Here is a 21,210-nt window from a genome sequence, read left to right on the forward strand (position 1 = left end):
TCAGCAATCCCCAAGGAAAGAGAAACAAATGTAGGAGCCCTTCAATTGTCTCTTCTGCACAGTGCAAGGAGTGGGAATCCAAACAGAATCCACTAGTCTCACTGAGTCGAAAAAGTAAAATTTAGCATTCAGGAAGGCAAAGGCAAGCTACAGTTCATAGGTCAGCATAATGTGGAGGAGACAGATGCACACAGAGAGCATTCTAAAGATTTTCAGAGGGTTATCCTTGAATCTTTGCCTGAGGTTGGTAAAGAGCCACCCAAAGGAAGGAGCAGCTTGGAGCTCACACAAAGCTCATTTTCTTTTTTTTTTTTTTTTAATTTTTTTATTTATTTATGATAGTCACAGAGAGAGAGAGAGGCAGAGACACAGGCGGAGGGAGAAGCAGGCTCCACGCACCGGGAGCCCGATATGGGACTCGATCCCGGGTCTCCAGGACCGCGCCCTGGGCCAAAGGCAGGCGCCAAACTGCTGCGCCACCCAGGGATCCCCAAAGCTCATTTTCTAGATAGTCAGATGGGAAACCTTCTATACACAGAGCAAGAAGTAGAATACTGTGAAGGGTATTGACTCAGCAGGGGAAGCTAATTAGGCCTAGACAAAAGACTTCACTGGTTCTACCTAATGAAGCTTGAAAGTAAGGCTCAAATGCATCAAAATATTTCTAAGTAACTGAATTATATATCAGAAAAAAACTCAAAAACATTTAAAGGAATAAAATAATTCATACAAAACAACTAAGTTCATTTAAGAAGGAACTGATAATTGAATAGTCCTACTAGAGAAACTGAATTTGTTGTCAAGAAATTTCCCACAGAAAAAATTCTAGGCTTTAATGGTTTCATTGATGAATCCTACCAAATATGGGAAGCAGAATAAATACCAACTTTATACTAACTCTTTTAGGAAAGAGGAGGGAACAAAATCCTTATTACTAAAACGAGACAGATTAGTATAGGAAAAGAAAACAAAATTTTAGCAAATTAAATCTAGTAGTACATGAAGAAGTTAATACACAATGGCCAAATGGGATTTATCCCAGAGATGCAGGGTTCAGTTAACATTTGAAAATCAATCCCTGTTATTTACTATATTAAAAGACTAAAACGGAAAAAAATAGTTTAATTTCAACAGATGCTAAAAAGCATTTGTCAAGATCCTACATCTATCCATAAATTAAAAAAATAAAAACACAAAACAAAACAAACAAAAACAAAACAAACCTCTCAGCAAACTGAGAATGAAACTACCTCAACCTGACAAAAGGCATCTATAAAAACTGGCAGTCAAAATCAATGTAAAGGCAAATAACCTAACATTTCCTCTTTCAGGGCAGGAATGAGGCAAGGATGTCCACTCTCACTGCTTTTAGTTAACGTTTTTCTAGGGTCCTAGTCGTAGGCACATAAAATAAACAAAAGGCATATAGATTGGAAACAAAGAAGTTAAATGCTCTTTATTCTCAGATGGCATGATTTTCCATGCAGAAAATCCTAAGAAATCTATAAGAAGGTTACTAGAATTAACAAGACTGTCGGATACAAGATCAATATAAAAACATAAGAGGCAAATGGGAGGATGAAATTAAGCACATACCACTTTTATAATGAAAAGCTAAAATGTAAAGCAATATTCAAAATATTGTTAACAACGACTTACAAATCAAATGTTATTTTGAGACCCTCACCAAAGAATTAATCATTGGAAAATCATAATAAACCATTAATATAATATATTTTATTTTGGCTACTTCATCGTGCAGTTGACAATAAATGTACTTACCAGCTGTGATACGTGCCTGACTTCTTTCAATCCTATCCTTTATAGATGTTGAAGGTGCTTTCTTAGTACCATGTATGGTTGTTGTGGAGAGCTCTTTTAGTTTCCAGTAGGTCCAAAAGCCTTTTTGAGGTTTTAAACCTGTTAATATAAAATGTATATTTATTTAGTCCTGGAAATTAGCACTTGAAAATATCTTTAATTTATAAAAGCATTTTTATGAGTATTACATGTTTTGGCCTCACAAGAACCCTGTGGAAATTGTCAGTCTCAAGTTTTATATGAGGGAAATTCTTTAAGAAGTATTAATGTCCATAAACCAGTGAATTAGAAAAGAGGCAAAACTTGGTATCATCTTCTGACTCATAGACATAATCCAAGTTCATTGATGGGCAAAGGAGGAAATTAATTATTGCAAAAATTTGGAAAGGACCTATACATCCGATAAGAATACATCCATACATTGGATCATGAAGTATCCACTAAAAGTTATAAATATTTAACACAGAAAGGCATTTATAATATGTTTTTTGGGAAGAACAATTTTACCTCTTGTGTATGTGTGGCTGTAGCTTAAATGTTAACATGATCACTTCTGAGTATAGGTGACTATCATTATTCTTCCCTTATTATTTTTAAGTAATATTTATGAATCAGTTGTAACCAAAAAGTAACAAAAATAAATTTAAATTTTTTTAAAATTTAAATTCTATTTAGTTAACAAATACTGTATTATCAGTTTCAGGTGGTAGAATTTAGTGATTCATCAGTTGCATATAACACCCAGTGCTCATTGCCCTCCTTAATGTCCATTACCCAGTTACCCAATCCCCCAGCAACCTTCAGTTTGTTTCCTACAATTAAGTCTCTTATGGCTTGCCTCCCTCTCTGTTTTTATCTTATTTTATTTTTCCTTCCTTTCCCCTATGTTCATCTGTTTTGTTTCTTAAATTCCACACATGATTGAAATCATATGGTATTTGTCTTTCTCTGACTTATTTCACTTAGCATAATACCATCTAGTTCCATCCACATTATTACAAATGGCAAGATTTCATTTTTTTGATGGCTAATATTCCATATACATATTATGTCTTCTTTATCCATTCATCTGTCAATGGACATCTGGGCTCTTTCCATATTTTTGGAATTGTGAACATTGCTGCTATAAACATTGGGGTGTGCCCCTTAGAATCACTGTTTATGTCCTTTGGATAAATACCTAACAGTGCAATTAATGGGTAAGAGGGTAGCTCTATTTTAAACTTTTTTTTTCAAAAAAAATTTATTTTATTTTATTTATTTATGATAGGCACACAGTGAGAGAGAGAGAGAGAGAGGCAGAGACACAGGCAGAGGGAGAAGCAGGCTCCATGCACCGGGAGCCCGACGTGGGATTTGATCCCAGGTCTCCAGGATCGCGCCCTGAGCCAAAGGTAGGCGCTAAACTGCTGCACCACCCAGGGATCCCCTATTTTTAACTTTTGAGGAACCTCAAAAAGGAACCTCAATATTCTTTTCCAGAGTGGCTGCACCAGTTTGCATTCCCACCAACAGTGTAAGAGGGTTCCCCTTTCTCCACATTCTCACCTATATCTGTTGCTTCCTGTGTTGTTAATTTGAGCCATTCTGACTAGTATGAGGTGGTAGCTCATTGTGGTTTTGATTTGTATTTCTCTGATGATGAGTGATGTTGAACATTTTTTCATGTGTCTGTTGGCCATCTGGATGTCTTCTTTGGAGAAATGTCTGTTCATGTCTTCTGCCCATTTCTTGCCTGGATTTTTTGTTTTTTGGGTGTTGAGTTTGAGAAGTTCTTTATAGATCTTGGATACTAGCCGTTTTTCAGATAAGTCATTTGCAAATGTCTTCTCCCATTCCATAGGTTGCCTTTTAGTATTGTTGACAATTTCACAAAAATAAATTTTAAAAGTTCTACTTTTGTTCCAAAAGCTGTGTATGATTGAATAATTTATTTAATCACACCAAACATGTATAGCCCCAGCAATAAAGACGAGGACAATATATATTCCTTTGTATACTTCATATGGTTGTTCTGAGAGTTAATATGTTAAAGTGTTCAATAAATGAAAAATATGAGCTACTCTTATTATTATTATCAATAATACTATATATTGATATATTCCGAAATATAACCAATAGTTTTTTTAGTAGTGAATGTTCAATGAGGATTACTTGCTATATATATTCAGCTGTCAATTAGAATTTTCTGAATGGTTTTAGATTGGACTATCACTTATTTCACGTAAGTTGCCACTAGATAAAACGTGCAGAAGACTTCAGTTTAATTCACTTGAATGTTTTCTTGGTAGATTGTCTGTTTTAAAACATAGTGTATTAACAGGAAATATGAGAGATAGTAAGGCTAACAGGTCAGGAAATGACTGGCATTGAAAAGGTAGTTTATTACTCACAGTTCTCAAGAGAAGGGGACACACCATGGCAAAGTTGACCACACATGGAAACACTGGGGTCAGTCAGAACACAGGGGAAGAAGGAGAAACTGTGAAAAAGAGGCTCTATTGAGGCTTCTGAGGAAGGAAGGGACAAGGCAGGGTAAACTGGCTCAGAATGGACTAACCTGAATAATTTTATCAGGTTCTGTGGCATAGGGCCTGTCCCTGGTTGTTTGGTACCTGGTTCTGGAATGATGCAGATAAGGGGATAGGGATCTACAATACGAGAACCCAATAAATAAGGTGTTGTAATGTGGCCTCTGAATTGGTTTTATTTGAAAATTATGTTTTAAAAAGCATGTTTATGGGTGAGTTGTTTAATATCTCTAGGATATGGCTAACTATGGCAGTGCAGTCCATTCAGGGAAAGCAAGGCCCTGGATGTCAAGGTATCAGAACATCAAAAATGGTTAATACAGTCTAATGTTGAATAATCATTCCATTTCTGGGACAAAACTTACTTGGTCCTTATAATAAATAAAAATAACATTCAACAAGCACTTGAAGGCTTACTATGTACTAAACTATGTGTTTGGCACAAGGGACTCAAAATTCAATCCAACTTAACCTTTGATTGACAGACGCCTAGATTGTTTCCATATCGTGGCTATTGTAAATAAGGCTACAATGAACATGAGAGTACAGGTATCTCTTTGATATGTTTTTATTTCTTTTGGATATATACCCAGAAGTGGGATTGTTGGGTTACATGGTAGTTCTATTTAAATTTTTTAGGAATCTCCATATCATTTTCCAAAGTAACAGCACCAACTTACATTCTCACCAACAGTGCACAAGGGTTCCCTATTCTCTACATCCTTGCCAAGACTTGTTTCTTGTCTTTTTGGTAATGGGCATTCTGACTGGTATGAGATGAAATCTCATTGTGGTTTTGATTTGCATTTCCCTGATGATTAGTGATGTTGAGCATTTTTTCATGTATCTATTGGCTATCTATATGTCTTCTTTGGAAAAGTGTCTGCTCAGTTCCTCTATTCATTTTTTAATTAGATTTTGTTTTTCTTCTAGTGAGCTGTATGAGTTCTTTATATATTTTGTATATTAGCCATTTGTCAAAATATGATTTTCAAATATATTCCATGAGTTGCCTTTTAATCATGTTGATGGTTGATGGTTTCACTATGCATAAGATTTTTAGTTTGATGCAGTCCCACTTACCAATTTCTGCTTTTGTTGCTTATGCTTCTGGTATCATATCCGAAAAATTGTTTACAAAATGTCAAGGACTTTTCCTCTATATTTTCTTAAAGTTTTATAGTTTGGTTCTTATTTTTTTTATTTTTATTTATTTTTTTATGATAGTCACACAGAGATAGAGAGAGAGGCAGAGACACAGGCAGAGGGAGAAGCAGGCTCCATGCACCGGGAGCCCGATGTGGGATTCGATCCCGGGTCTCCAGGATCGTGCCCTGGGCCAAAGGCAGGCGCCAAACCACTGCGCCACTCAGGGATCCCAGTTTGGTTCTTATTTTTAAGTCTTTAATTCTCTTTGAGTTCATTTTTGTGAGTGGTATAAAAAGTACAATTTCATTCTTCTATATGTGGTTATCTAGTATAACCATTTATGGAAAAGAGTATTGAATATTAGTAGATTGTATTTGTGATGGTTTATTTCTGGGCTCTGGATTCTATTCCATGGGTCTATGTCTATTTTTATGTCAGCACCATATCATTTTGGTTACTGCAGCTTTGTAGCATACTTCGAAATCAGCAAGTATGATGCTTTCAGCTTTGATCTTTCTCTGTATTGCTTTGGCTATCCAGGTTTTTTTTTTTTTTTTTTGTAATTCCATACAATCCATTAAAGATTGTTTTTTCTATTTCTGTGAAAAATGCCATTGGAATTTTGATACGAACTACACTGAATCTATAAATGGTTTTGTGAAGTATGAGCATTTTAACAAAATTAATTCTTCTAATCCACGAACACAGGATATCCTTCCATTTATTTGTGTCTTCTTCAATTTCTTTCATCAAAATTTTGTAGTTTTCAGTATACAGATCTTTCATCTCCTTGGCTAAATTTATTCCTAAGTACTTTATTCTTACTAATGCTATTGTGAATGGGATTATTAGTTTTTCAGATATTTTGTTGTTAGTATAGAGAAATGCAACTATTTTTGTATAGTGATTTGTATCCTGCAACATTGCTGAATTCACTGATTAATTCTAATGTTTTTTTGGTGGAGTCTTGAGGATTTTTTATAAACTGAATATGAATAGCACAATAAAGCAAGTCAAATGAATTTTTTGATTTCCCAATGCATATAAAAGTTATGTTCACACTATGCTGTAGTCTATTAAATGTGCTATATAGCATTGTGTCTAATTTAATATACATACTTTAAAAACTTTATTACTAAAAAAATGCTATTACCTGAGTTTTCAGTGAGTTGTAATCACTAATCACAGATCACCATGACAAATATAATTACGAGAAAGTTTGAAATATTGTGAGAATTACCAATTTCTCTCAAAGACATGAAGTAAGCAAATGCTGTTGGGAAAATGGCATTGATAGATTTGCTTGATGCAGGGTTACCAAATTCCCTTACAATTTGTAAAAACTGCAGTATCTGTGAAGCACAATAAAATGAGGTATGCCTGTATAAGAGTGTATCATCTACAAAGAAAGGCAATTTTACTCCTACCTTTTCCTTTTGGATGCACTTTACTTATTTTTTTTCTTTTCTGATGGCTATGGCTAGGATTTCCAATACTATGTTAAATAGGAATGGTAGGAATGGGAACCTTTGTCTTGTTCCTGATCTTAGAGGAAAAGCTTTTCAGTCTTTCACCACTGAATATGTTAGCTGTGGGCTTGTCATAGATGGACTTTATTGTGTTAAGCTATGCTCTTTTTATATCCAATGTGTTGAGTGTTGTTTTTTCAATCATGAAAGGATATTGTAATTTCTCAAGTGTTTTTTCTGCATCTGTTGAGATGATCATATAGTTTTTCTTCATTTTATTAATGTGGTGTATAACATTTGTTGATTTGCATATGTTGAATCATCCTGCATCCTAAAGATAAATCATGCTTGATCCTAGTTTATGATCCTTCTAATGTGCTGTTGAATTTGGTTTCTGATATTTCATTGAGAATTTTTGTGTCTATATTAATTAGGGGTATTGGTCTGTAGTTTTTTTTTTTTTTTGTATTGCCCTTATCTGCCTTTAGTATCAGGGTAATGCTGGCTTCATAAAATGAGTTTGGGAGTTCAGGTTACTTTTGGAAGAGTTTAATAAGGATCAACATTAATTCTTATTTAAATGTTTGGTAGGATTCACCAATGAAGCCATATGGTCCTGAGCTATACTTTCTTGGGTGGTTTTTATTTTTAATTAATTAATTAATTAATTAATTAAAATTCAATTTGCCAACATATAGTATAACACCCAGTGTTAATCCCATCAAATGCTCTACTTAGTGCCTATTACCCAGTTACCCCATCCCCCCACCCAGCTCTCCTTCCACAACCCTTTGTTTCCTAGAGTTAGGAATCTCTCATGGTTTGTCTCCCTCACAACAAAACTTTCAAAAGAAAATAGATGATTGTTATTTTTAAAAAACAACATTGGCATGATATGGCATATTTTGTAAGGCAAAGAATTACCAGTTTTTAAAAACTGGATCAAAAAGATACCATATATGAAAAGCTTTAGGTATCAAAATAATGATCAATATGTAAATGATATACTCATACCTGACAACCAAAGAAAAATATTATTCCCTAGATCTTCTTTAAATTCATCATTAAAAAGATTACTGGATTCAGGAAATGCTTCCTGGAATGTTGCATAGATAGCCTGTGCCAAACAGTCAGGATACACCTACCAAAAATAGAGTCATATTAGAATGATTTCATATTTTATATAGTATATCTCAACCACCAAAGATATTATTATTAAGTTTGTGAAATACACATGTCCTTTTTCCCTTATAGATTGTGTTTGTCCATTCAGAACTCTTTTGTATCTCAAGTTGAGAAAAATGAACAAAGAAGAGTTAAAAATAAAATCAATTTGGCTATTTATTGGCATTTTAGAAGATTAAATTTGGATAAAAGGACGAAGTTAACAGTTTGATGATTATTTCATTTAACCTTGGTATTATTATCCTCTTTTAGAAAGTGACATATACAGATCAGTATAATAAAAAGTATATTTAATTAATTATTTAAGTATTTTTAATACATATGAGACATAATTGACATATAATACTGTGTATATTTTAGGTATTCAGCATGTTGATTTGATACACTTATATATTGCAGCATGATTACCACCATAACATTAGTTAACACTTCTATCACCTCACATAATTATTTTGCGTATGTGTGAGGTAAGAGTAACAAGCATATTTTTAAATAACTGAAGTCCGTTTAGGTGAGTTAATATATTGCAATTACTACTGTAGTTTACATATGAAAACTTATGGTCAGATATCAACAAATATATGGTGCTAACATTATTCTGTTAGACTTAAAATCCCTAAACTACTAAATTCCTTTTAGGAAGTGACTAAACATAAAAGTTACAGTTTTATATTATAATTTTTTTAAAAAATTATTTATTATTATGGTACTCAGCAATCAAATAAATATCCAAGATCACATTTACCCCTTAATACTAAATGTAAAATTTTGTAATCTAAGTGTCCCTTAGAAGTCACTGTCCTAATCCTTGGAATGTGTAAATGTTCATGTATACAGCAAAAAGGCTTTGCAGGGCAGCCCCGGTGGCTCAGCGGTTTAGCGCCGCCTTCAGCCCAGGGCCTGATCCTGGAGACCCAGGATCGAGTCCCACGTCAGGCTCCCTGCATGGAGCCTGCTTCTCCCTCTGCCTGTGTCTCTGCGCCTCTCTCTCACTCATGCATAAATAAAAGTCTTTAAAAAAAAAAAAGGCTTTGCAGATTTCATTAAGTTAAGAATCTTAAAATGCGGAGATTATATTGAATTATCCAGTGGGTCTTAATTGTAATCACAAGAGTCCTTATAAGAAGGCTATGGAAATTTTTACTACAGAAGAGAAGAACGTAGTGGGATGGCAGAAATAGAGATTAGAATGAACAGAATCTAAGAAATGCTGGCAGCTACCAGAAGCTAGAAGCAGCAAGGAGTGGATTCTCCTTTGCAGCCTTTTAAAGAATTGGCCTTGTTGATACCTTGATTTTAGCTTTGTAGGACTCATTTTGGACTTTTGGCCTCTATAACTCTAAAACAATGAATTTTTGTTGTTTTTAAGGTCACTAAATTTGTGATAACTTGTTATAGCAACAATAAGAAACTAATACAGTAAGCAAATCCAGAAGTGCTCAAATTTGCTGGTAATATGCTTTGAAGAACACCACAATTTTTTTGGTGGTGGTGGTGGGGGAATGCTTTAATATATTGGTATATTTAATTTTATTGAAATGAATCATGAACATTTTACTGCCAAAACAATCACATATTATATTTTGGTATAAAAATCATACTATTAAAATTAAAAGGTTGAACAAGGTGAATAAGGATAACTTCTAAAAATTTTCTATGAATATCTCATCTTCATGATTAAGGTCAAGTGTCAAATTATATTGGGAAAATTTCTGAAGGTCTATCATTGTGGGACAGTGGAAGAAAGAGAAGTCATAATAAATATGTTTAGATTCAGCTAATTTGTACCGAATAGTGGGACATGAAGATGACTCTTTGATTCTTAAAAATTAACAAATTTCTCTTTTAGGTAAGATGAATCAGATGAGCAAGCAGTAACAAAATCCTGACTTATATGAATGAGGTAAAAATAACGGAAGTTGGTCAATGAGATGAGACTTTATTTCTACTTAAATAGCTCTGGAGGAGATAGATATATAGGGAGGTGTCCTCATTATAAAGCATAGTAACAGAGAGATAGCATTAACAGAAGACTGAACCCAGGCCAAGGGGTCAAATCACCAAGACATATATCTTTGTCCTCAAAGAGCCTTTGAATCTTGATTAAACAACTTACTTCTTAGAAAAAGCCACAGAAAATAGGAATGCAGGAAAAAAAATCAAGTCATGAATTGAGAAAGGCTATAAATATAACACTTATCAAAAGGCATATCCATTCCAGGGGAGAACATTTATTTCTCCCCCAACAAAGATGTAGAGCTAGAAATTGGAGAATGGGGGATATGCAATGTGTGCCACTACTTCTTTCTTCATGCACTTTAAATAGGCCTGTTATCCTTTTCTCAAGAGCATTATGTTAAAGCATGCTTGATTTCATCAAACCATGTAGGTAGGCTAGAGTCACTCACCACAAACGGACAGACTAAGTGAAAGATGAAGTGAAACAGCTGTTTTTGTCATTTCTAGACAATTTGCCAAAAAACCTAACCCTTAATTTTTACATGGAGATAAGAAAAAATATTTTAATATTAGCAGAGAGAATCCTAGTCCATCTTTCAGAACACCACTGTTCTACAAAATTAAAATCTATGAATCATGATTCTAATTAACCTCTTCCAACTATGGAACTGAGAGACTAAATGTCTTGCCAAGATCACCCAGATAATTAGTAGCATATCCTGGACATGAGGCCAAATCTTCTTATTCCCTGCCTGCTACTGGTTTCCTTTTATAGACACTGCACCTATAGTATATGGCTGTGAGTAAGAAAGATAGATCAAGGTTGAACATATAGTTTGGCAATGTAAGTTTATTTATATTTTCACTTTGAAGGACATTTAACTGTTTTTAAGTTTGTTTTACCCATGAAAACAGCTATCAACTTCAAAATATGAATGTATTTCTGAATTACAAATATCAACACAACAAAGTATTTAAATGTGACTTCAGCTTTGAGATGCTAGATGTTTACATTTAAAAGTATCTAATGAAACTCCTACACATTTTCATTTCACGTTATTGAAGAACACAAATTCTTTTAATCAATCATATTCACTAATTATAACAAAAAAAGGGAAACAAACATTTGATTATGAATATGTCCATTATTGTTTACTGTAACAGGTACCAATGTATTACATAATACGTATGTTTATTACATAAACTTCTCAAGTCCTCTTAAACAGATTAAAAGGTACATTATAAAGTAAAAGAAAAATGATAATTTTGAAGGTAAACAGCAAAACTCAAGAATATGCAAAAATGCATAGAATAAATCAGTAGTTTTCAAATTATCAATATGCAAATAAAATATCTATACCACACTAAGGAGATTCTGTGAGACTTTCAGGTAAGGGAATACAATATAAGGAGGGGGAAGCATAACTTAAAATATGACCATTACTTACTCTATTTCATGTAATTTGCTTTCAAAATAACAAAATATATTCTAATAGGTGTTTAAATAAATAAAATAACTATTCTTTAAATTTCATTTGCTCTAAAAATCCTTAGCATAATCAGTTAGTTTCTATGTTTACCTGAAGGAATGTATCTTTTCGACTTGCAGGGATGCTCATGAAAAGTGTCACATAACTTTCTGAAATTCTGTCAAACAAGAAATCTTGATTTTCTCTGTCAGGCTTAAAAAATAGAACATGTATGAAATTAAAAGCATTAATATCACAATTCAAAACTGGAATTTGTGGTACACCTGGGTGGCTCAGTTGGTTAAGGGTCTGCCTTTGGCTCAAGTCATGATCCTGGGGTCCAGGGATCTAGCTCCACTGCAGGTTCCCTGCTGAGCTCTCCCTCTTCCACCTGCTTGTGCTCTCTCTTGCTATCTCTCTTTCTCTCAGATAAATACATAAAATCTATAAAAAACTATAATTGGAATTTGTACACATATCAGTAATTTTATTTATTTTTTAAAAAATATTTTACTTATTTGTTTGAGAGAGAGAGAGAGGGCTGGAGCATGAGCGGGGATGGACAGAGGAAAAGGAAGAAGGAGACTCCCTGCTGAGTAGGAAGCCCAATATGGGGCTCCATAAGGGGCTCCATAGGGGGCTCCATCCCAGGGTTCTGGGATCTTACACTGAGCGGAAGGCAGACACTTAATGGACTGAGCCACCCAGCTGCCCCAGTAATTTCATTTATTCTTAAAAGGCAGATGAGTTGCTATAGTGAAGATGAGCATGGGTTTGTTACCATGCAGACCTGAATTTGAATACTGGCTTTATTATTCATTAGTTGCCTTACCCTGGGTTAGTTAACTAGCCCTAGTTTCCTCATCTGCCAAATGTATGTAAAAAATATATACCTTAAAGTAGCATAGTAAAATAAGGACAAGGATCATGTTTTTGACTTTGTATTTCAAGGACTCAGCACAGTGCCTGGCACACAAAAAGCACACAAACATCTGGTGAGCTAATGAAGTTTCTTGAATTAGAGCTGGCATGTAAAGGCAAATCAATGTCCATTACTCTATTACTTTCTTGTCCTATAACCACTCCAACTCTATCATTATCAGTAACTCAGTATGAAATTAAAGCAGTTAGTAGGATGAGACAGCCACAGCAAGAACTAGTGAAATTGTGATATGTTGGCTAAAGACACAGTATGTATGTTGTAAGAAGGAAGAAATGTACAAGTAATAATAATGTCAATATTTTAGTAAACTCCTGATAGGATATGTTTGGGAAGGTGGTGCAGTAGGGAGTCCTCGAGCTCATCCCATCCACATTTACAACTAGATATCATCCATATCCAAGTTAACAAACCAGAGTGCAATCTGAAGAGTGGCAGAACAAACTCCACAACTCAATTTAGAGAAGAAACTGCATTGGAGAGGTTAGGAAGGTCAGAAAGGTCGAGGGAAGCTTCCCGCAGAATGGAGGGAGCTGCATGCCTGGAGAGGGCAAAGAAATGGGTCCTCACGGGCAGCCCCGGGTGGCTCAGTGTTTTAGCTCCACCTTCAGCCCAGGGCATGATCCTGGAGACCCGGGATTGATTCCCACATCAGGTTCCCTGCATGGAGCCTGCTTCTCCCTCTGCCTGTGTCTCTGCCTCTCTGTGTCTCTCATGAATAAATAAATAAAATCTTTAAAAAAGTAAGAAAGAAAGAAATGGGTCCTCACAACAGGAGCTCACATAGGGAAGACTAATCTCCATAACATTAACTTTAAAAACTAAAAGGGTTGAGTTTCTTGTGTTTATATAACCAGTGGGACTTGGAGCCTGGAGCTTTATAAATCACCTGACTCATCACTGGATGATCCAGGAAGTTAAGAATAGCTGGGTCACCACCCTTAAAGAGACACCAGCCTATGCAGAATGGCAACATAAAAATGACAGTTTACACAATTATGGGGGCAAATAGGAGACAAATCTGTTCATACTGACTTCAGAGCATGTTGATGGACTTCTCCAAAAATGAGGGAGCTGGCAGGCACCTTTTCCTTCCCCATTCCCCAGCATAAATATAGAACCACCTGTGTGAGGCAAGGCTATAAAGACATTTATAATAAAAGGACTCAGGTCAAATTTTGTTAAAGCTACATGTGTGGCCTGTCCAGCTGCCAGGTTCATAACCGCTGTTTCATGCCATGTCCAGCCACCACGCTATTCCTAGCTGCATGCCCCAAGGTACCATCACATGCTGGGCCCAGCCTTACTCCCCCAGCTGCCCTGGTATACAACCCCCAGCCACAGCAGCACTCTGAGGGGATCCAGCATAGGCCTAGTGGACCAATGCAAATTTTGCTAGCACTGTTACCCCACTTCCACGTTCCCCTGCAGGCAAGTTCCCTCAGACCTGGCCTGCCTGAGTCTCCCTAGCACCAAAGAGAGCAAGCGCAACCCACAACAGGCAGAGTCACTATAGATGATTGCAGAGAAAGGAAAGGTAACTCAGACACAACAGCAGGGTATAAGGAAAACACATAGGATACTATCCTGAAGTGCCAGGTTCTGGTGAACAGGGACACTGAGCTTCTGAGCACTCTGGGACATCCCCTTCATAAAGTCACTACTTTCAAGAGCAAAAGACATAGCTGACCCTCTTAACACAGAGAAATAGACACAGAGAAGCAGATAAAATGAGAAGACAGAGATACTTATCTCAAATGAAAGAACAGGACAAGGCCACAGTTTATATCTAAGCAAAACAGATATAAGTAACATGCCTGTTGGAGCATTTAAAACAATGATCATAAGGATATTCACATGACTTGAGAAAAGAGTGGAAGACATGAGTGAGACTCTTAACAGAGAGGTAAAAAATAACATAGTAAAGATAAAGGGTTCAATAATCGAAACATGAGCTTGAATGAATGAATAGCAGGATGTCAGAAGCAGAGGAATGAATTAATGACATAGAAGACAGTAATGGAAAATAATCAAGCTGAACAAAAGAGAGAAAAAGAGTTATACAAAACAAGAAAGGACTTAGGGAACTCAGTGACTCCATCAAATGCAATAACATTCATCCCAGAAGAAGAGAGAAAAAAGTGGGCAGAAAATTTTTTTGAAGAAATAAAGCTGAGAACTTCCCTAATCTGGGAAGGAAATAGACGTCCAGAGCCAGGAGGCACAGACAACTCCCATCAAAATTAGTATAAGCAGACCCACACCAGACATATTGTAATTAAGTTTGCAACATATAATGATAAAGAAAAAAAAATCTTAAAAACAACAAGACAAAAGAAGTCAGTAACTTACATGGGAAAGCCCATAAGGCTAGCACAAGATTTTACAAAAGAAAGAAAAAGAGGAGTGGAATGAAGTATTCCAAGTGTTGAATGAGAAAAATCTGCAGCCAAGAATACCCTATCGATATCATTCAGAATATAAGGAGAGATAAGGAGCTTCCCAGAGAAACTAAAATGAAAGGAATTTGTGATCCCTAAATCAGCTGTTCAAAAAATATAAAGGGGACTCTTTGAGTGGAAAGAAGAGACTAAAAGTGATGGTATAAAGGTAGGAAACACAAGAGCAGTAAAAATAAATATTTCTGTAAAAAAATCAGTAAGAACATAAAATATGACACAATATACCTAAAACGTGGGGAGGTGGGGAGAAAAGAACAGTCAAACTTAGAAAACCATCAATTTAATACAGACTGCTATATGCAGAAGAGATGATATACAAACCTAATGGTAACCATATGTCAAAACAACTAATAAATATATAAAGAATAAAGACAAAGAAATCCAAATGTCACTAAAAAAATCAGCAAAACATGAAAGACAAAAAAAGAATCAGAGAAAATCTTCAAAAACAATCATAAAACAAGTAATAAAATGGCAACAAATACATATCTATCAATAGTTACTTAAATGCGAATGGACTAAATGCTCTAATCAAAAGACACAGGGTAACGGAATAGATTAAAAAAAATAAGATCCATCTATATGATGCTTACAGGGGACTCATTTTAGACTTAAGACACCTGTAAATTGAAAGGGAGGGGATGGAGAAATATATATTATGCAAATGGATGTCAAAAGAAAGCCAGAATAGCAATACTTATACATAAGACAAAACAGACTTTAAAACAAAGGCTGTAACAAAAGACAAAGAAGGATATTATATAAAGGGTATAATCCAACAAGAAGGTATAACAATTGTAGATATTTATGCACCAAACATAGAAGTAATCAAATACATAAAAAGGTTAATAACAGGGCACCTGGATGGCTCAGTGGTTGAGTGTTTGCCTTTGATGCAGGTCATAATCCTAGGGTCCTGGGATTGAGTCCCACATCAGGCTCTGGGTGGGGAGCCTGCTTCTCCCTCTGCCTATGTCTCTGCCTCTTTCTCTGTGTCTCTCATGAATAAATAAAGTCTTTTTTTTTAAAGTAATAACAAACATAAAGGAACTAATCAATCATACAATAGTAGAAGACTTTAACTCCCCACTTATATTAATGGACAGATCATATAAATAGAAAATCAAAGAGGAAAAAATAACTTTAAATGACACACTGGAACAGATGGGTTTAACAGATATATTCAGAGCATCCCATCTTAAAACAGAATACACATACTTTTCAAGTACACATGGAGCATTCTCTAGAATAAGTACCATATTAGCCTACAAACCAGCTTTAACAAATTTAAGATTGAGGTCATACCATACATCTTTTCTGATCACAATGCTATGAGAATAGAAGTCAACCACAAGAAAACATCTAGAAAGACCAAAAATACATGGAGGTTAAATAACATGCTACTAAACAATGAATACATCAACCAGGAAATAAAAGAAGAAATAACAAAGTACATGGAAATGAGTAAAAATGAAAACACAATGGTCCAAAACCCTTGGTATGCAGTGAAAGTGTTTCTAAGAGAAAAGTTTATAGCAACACAGGCCTATCTCAAGAAACAAGAAAAATTTCAAATAAACTACCAAACTTTACACCTAAAGGAGTTAGATAAAAAACAACAAACAAAATATAAAGCCAGCAGAAGGAAATAATAAAGATCAGAGCATTACATAAATGATACCAAAACTAAAAACAAAAAAACCAAAACAGATCAATGAAACCAGGAGCTGATTCTTTGAAAAAAAAAATCAGTAAAATTGATAAACTTCTAGCCAGACTTATCAAAAAGAAAAGATAAAACTCAATAAAATCACAAATGAAAGGAGAAATAAGAACCAACAGTACAGAAATACAAACAATTCTAAGCGAATATTATGAAAAAATATATGCCAACAAATTGTACAGCCTAGAAGAAATGGATTAGTTTCTGGAAACACATAAACTACCAAAACTGAAACAAGAAGAAATAGAAAACTTGGACAGATCTATATCAAGCAAAGAAATTGAATCAGTAATAAAAAAATGTCAACAAATAAAAATACAGGACCAGATGTCTTTATAGGCAAATTCCACCAAACACTTAAAGAAGAAAATACCTATTCTTCTTTTCCATAAAATGGAAAACTTCCAAATTCATTCTATGAGGCCAGCATTATCCTAATACCAAAACCAGATAAAGATACCACTAAAAAAGAGAACTATAGGTCAATCTCTCTGGTGAACATAGATGCAAAAATCCTCAATAAAATGTTAGCAAACCAAAATCAAGAATATATTTTTAAAAATCATTCACCACGATCAAGACTCCACCAAAACACTGCTATAACTAGTAAATGAATTTGGTAAAGTCATAGGATACAATTTTAATATATTTGCTGCTGAAGCGAGCACTAAAGTCATAGGATACAAGATCAATGTACAAAAATCCATTTCATTTCTATACACCAATAATGATGCAGCGGAAAGAGGAATTAAGAAGAAAATCCCATTTGCAATTGCACCAAAAATAGTAAGATACCTAGGAATAAAACTAACCAAATAGGTGAAACACCTGTACTCTGAAAACTACAAAACACCTATGAAAGAAATTGAAGATTACACAAAGAAATAAAAAGACATTCCATGCTTATGGATTGGAAGAACAAATATTGTTAGAATGTCTATACTACCCAAAGCAATCTCCACATTTAATGCAATACCTATCAAAACACCAACAGCATTTTTCACAGAACTAGAACAAAGAATTCTACAATTTGTATGGAACCACAAAAGGTCCTGAACAGCCAAAGCAATCTTGAAAAAGAAAAGCAAAGCTGGAGGCATCACAACTCTAGACTTCCAAGTTGTATCACAAAGCTATAGTAATCAAAACAATATGGTACTGGTACAAAAATAAACACATGGATCAATGGAAGAGAATAGAAAACCTAGAAATAAACCCACAAGTATATGGTCAGTTGATCTTTGACAAAGAATATCCAATGGAATAAGGACAAGAGTCTCTCCAACAAATGGTACTGGGAAAACTGGACAGTAATATCCAAAAGAAAGAAACAAGATGACTTTCTTATACCATACACAAAAATAAATTCAAAATGGACTAAAGATCTAAATATAAGACCCGAAACTATATAAATCCTAGAAGACAGCACAAGTAGTAACCTCTTGACATTGACCATAGCAACTTTTTTCTAGATATATCTCCTGAGGCAAGAGAAACAAAAGCAAAAATAAAGTATAGGTACTATATAAAAATAAAAGGTTCTGCACAGCAAAGGAAACAATCAAACAAAACTAAAAAAGGCAGCCTACAGAAGGGGAGAAGACATTTGCAAATGATATATCTGATAAAGGGTTAGTATCCAAAATATATAAAGAACCTATTTAATTCAACACCCAAAGAGCAAATAATCCAATTTAAAAATGGGCAGAAGACATAAACAGACATTTCTCCAGAGAACACATCCAGATGGCCAGCAGACACATGAAAGATGTTCATTATCACTTATCACCAGGGAAATGCAAATCAAAACTATAATGACATATCACCTCACATCTGGCAGAATGGCTAAAATCAACAACACAAGAAACAATGGGCGTTGGAGAAGATGTGGAGAGAGGGGAACCCTCCTGCTCTGTTGGTGGGAATGCAAACTCGGTACAGCCACTCTGGAAAACAGTATGGACACTCCTTAAAAAGTTAAAAGTGGAACTACCCTATGATCTGGCAATCCCACAACTGGGTATTTACCCCCCACATTAAAAAAACACAATGCAACGAGATACATACAGTCGTATATTTATAGGAGCATTATTTACAATAGCCAAAATATGGAAGCAGCCCAAGTGTCCATCAATGAATGGATAAGGAAGATGTGGTATATATATATATATATATATATATATATATATATATATATACACACACACACACACACACACACACACACACAATGGAATATTATTCAGCCATAAAAATGAAATCTTGCCATTTACAATGACAAGGATGGAGCTAGGAAGTATAATGCTAAGTGAGATAAGTCAGTCAGAGAAAGACAAATACCATATGGTTTCATTCATATGTACGATTTAAGAAACAAAACAAATGAACAAGGGGGAAAAAGAGAGAGAGAAATCAAGAAACAGTCTTTTAATTATAGAGCACTGATGGTTACCAGGGTGGAGGGAGCTGGAGGGTTGGGTTACATAGGTGATGGAGATTAAGGAATGCAGTTATTATAATGAGCACCTGGTGATGTATGGAAGTGTTGAATCAGTAAACTGTATACCTGAAACTAATATAACACTGTATGTTAGCCAACCAGAATAAAAACTTTAATAAATTAAAGTACAAGCATCCTGACTTCTTGCTCTATTAAGCAATGCAAAGATGAATTAGAGTTCATATACATGAATTAAGCAATAAAGATAATTCAGAGTCCAAATTTATTTATGATGTCAATTATAGATATACAAACTGGCATTAATCAATATGGCAATAAACACCAAAAATTATCAAATTTAGTGGTAGTTTTCTATGAAATAAGCAAGCAAAATGAACTAGGATTTATAAATGTGTAGGATCTTAGACCTAAAATGGAAGTTAGATATCACCTTAGCTTAAATCTCTCTACTTTAGTGATTACACTAATGTTCAGAAAGATTAAAAGGCTTAAGATTATACAGTTAAGTAATTGAGAACCAGACTAGAATCCAGATCTCCCAAGACCCAATAGCGCTCCCATATTTGTGTAAGAAGTTTATGGAAGGACAAAATAGCAAAAATAATAATATCAATAGCATTTTTGTAATAGTGGTTCTAAGATAGAGGGTTGTATGAGAATTAAATGAGATTCTACATATATGTAATTTACAAAGTTAGCATGCTTCAACTATACAATCTATACTTAATGTGTATGAAGAATAGAAATGATCTTAAACAGAAAGATCCAGAATATGTATTTGATTAATATGAGTTAATCTAGTGTCTATACCATAAATACCTCCAAAGGAGACTAAATAGCAAAGTGGTATGGTCATTTTTAATAAATATTTTGGTATGGGGGCACCTGGGTGGCTCACTCAGTTGTGTCTGCCTTCACCAGATCATGACCTCAGGGTCCTGGGATCAAGCCCCACATTGGGCTTTCTGCTCTGTGGGGAGCCTGCTTCTCCCTCTCCCTCTGAAGATCCCCCCCCACCTTGTGCTCATTGTTTTTCTGTCTCTGTCTCACAAAAATAAATAAAATCTAAAAAAATCATATATATATATCACATATATCACATATATATAATATATATAATTATTTTTGGTATGCTTGATAAGAAAATTTGTCCTGTAGCTCTTGGGTATTCAGGTTACTAGCATTAGATCAAGCTATTTAACATATACTAAATCATACTTGCATTCTGGGACTAAATCCCATTGGTCAGAGTGTATAATCCTTTAATGTGCTGCTGAATTGAGTTTGCTAGTATTTTGTTGAGGATTTTTGCATTAATATTCATCAAAGAAGATACTAGTAATTTTTTTTAAAAAAATTATTTATTTATTTATTCATGATAGACATAGAGAGAGAGAGGCAGAGACACAGGCAGAGGGAGAAGCAGGCTCCATGCCGGGAGCCCAACGCGGGACTCGATCCTGGGAGTCCAGGATCGCGCCCTGGGTCAAGGGAGGCACCAAACTGCTGAGCCACCCAGGGATCCCCTAGTATGTAATTTTTAAAAAGATTTTATTTACTTGATACAGAGAGAAAGAGCACATGCACATAAATAAGAGGAACAGCAGAGGGAGAAAGAGAAGCAGGCTCTCTGCTGAGATTGCCCAAAGCGGGGTGCAATTCTAGGACCCCTGGGATCACAACCCAAGCCGAAGGCAGACACTTAACTGACTGAGCCACCCAGGTGCCCCAAGGTTTGTTTCTTATAATATCTTTGACTTTGGTATCAGGGAAATGCTGGCTTCATAGAATATATTAGGAAATGTATCCTTGTCTTTGATTTCTTGGGAGAATTTGAAAAGGATTGGTGTTAATTCTCTAATGTTGCTAGAATTTATCAGTGAAGCCATTTGGTAGAGGGCTTTCCTTTGTTGGGAGGTTTCTGATAACTGATTCAATCTCCTTACTAGTTAGTTATATGTCTAACTATATTGTCTATTTTTCGGTAATTCAGTTTGGGAAGATGGCATGTTTCTAGGAATTTGTCCATTTCCATATAGGT

The 21,210-nt window shown here is 34.9% G+C and overlaps 1 protein-coding gene across 1 annotated transcript in view; it reads right to left on the minus strand.

Moving 5' to 3' along the window:
* Positions 1-21,210, minus strand: part of FAM227B (family with sequence similarity 227 member B) — a 189,417-nt gene that overhangs the window by 128,100 nt on the left and 40,107 nt on the right. The window contains exons 9-11 of the mRNA XM_025998683.2: positions 11,695-11,796; positions 7,985-8,111; positions 1,783-1,920 (exon numbers count right to left, since the gene is read on the minus strand). Coding sequence (XP_025854468.2) covers positions 1,783-1,920; positions 7,985-8,111; positions 11,695-11,796 — 367 coding nt within the window. The remainder of the gene's footprint in view (positions 1-1,782; positions 1,921-7,984; positions 8,112-11,694; positions 11,797-21,210) is intronic.

Source organism: Vulpes vulpes, chromosome 15 (genome assembly GCF_048418805.1).
Source record: "Vulpes vulpes isolate BD-2025 chromosome 15, VulVul3, whole genome shotgun sequence".
Classification (NCBI taxonomy): domain Eukaryota; kingdom Metazoa; phylum Chordata; class Mammalia; order Carnivora; family Canidae; genus Vulpes; species Vulpes vulpes.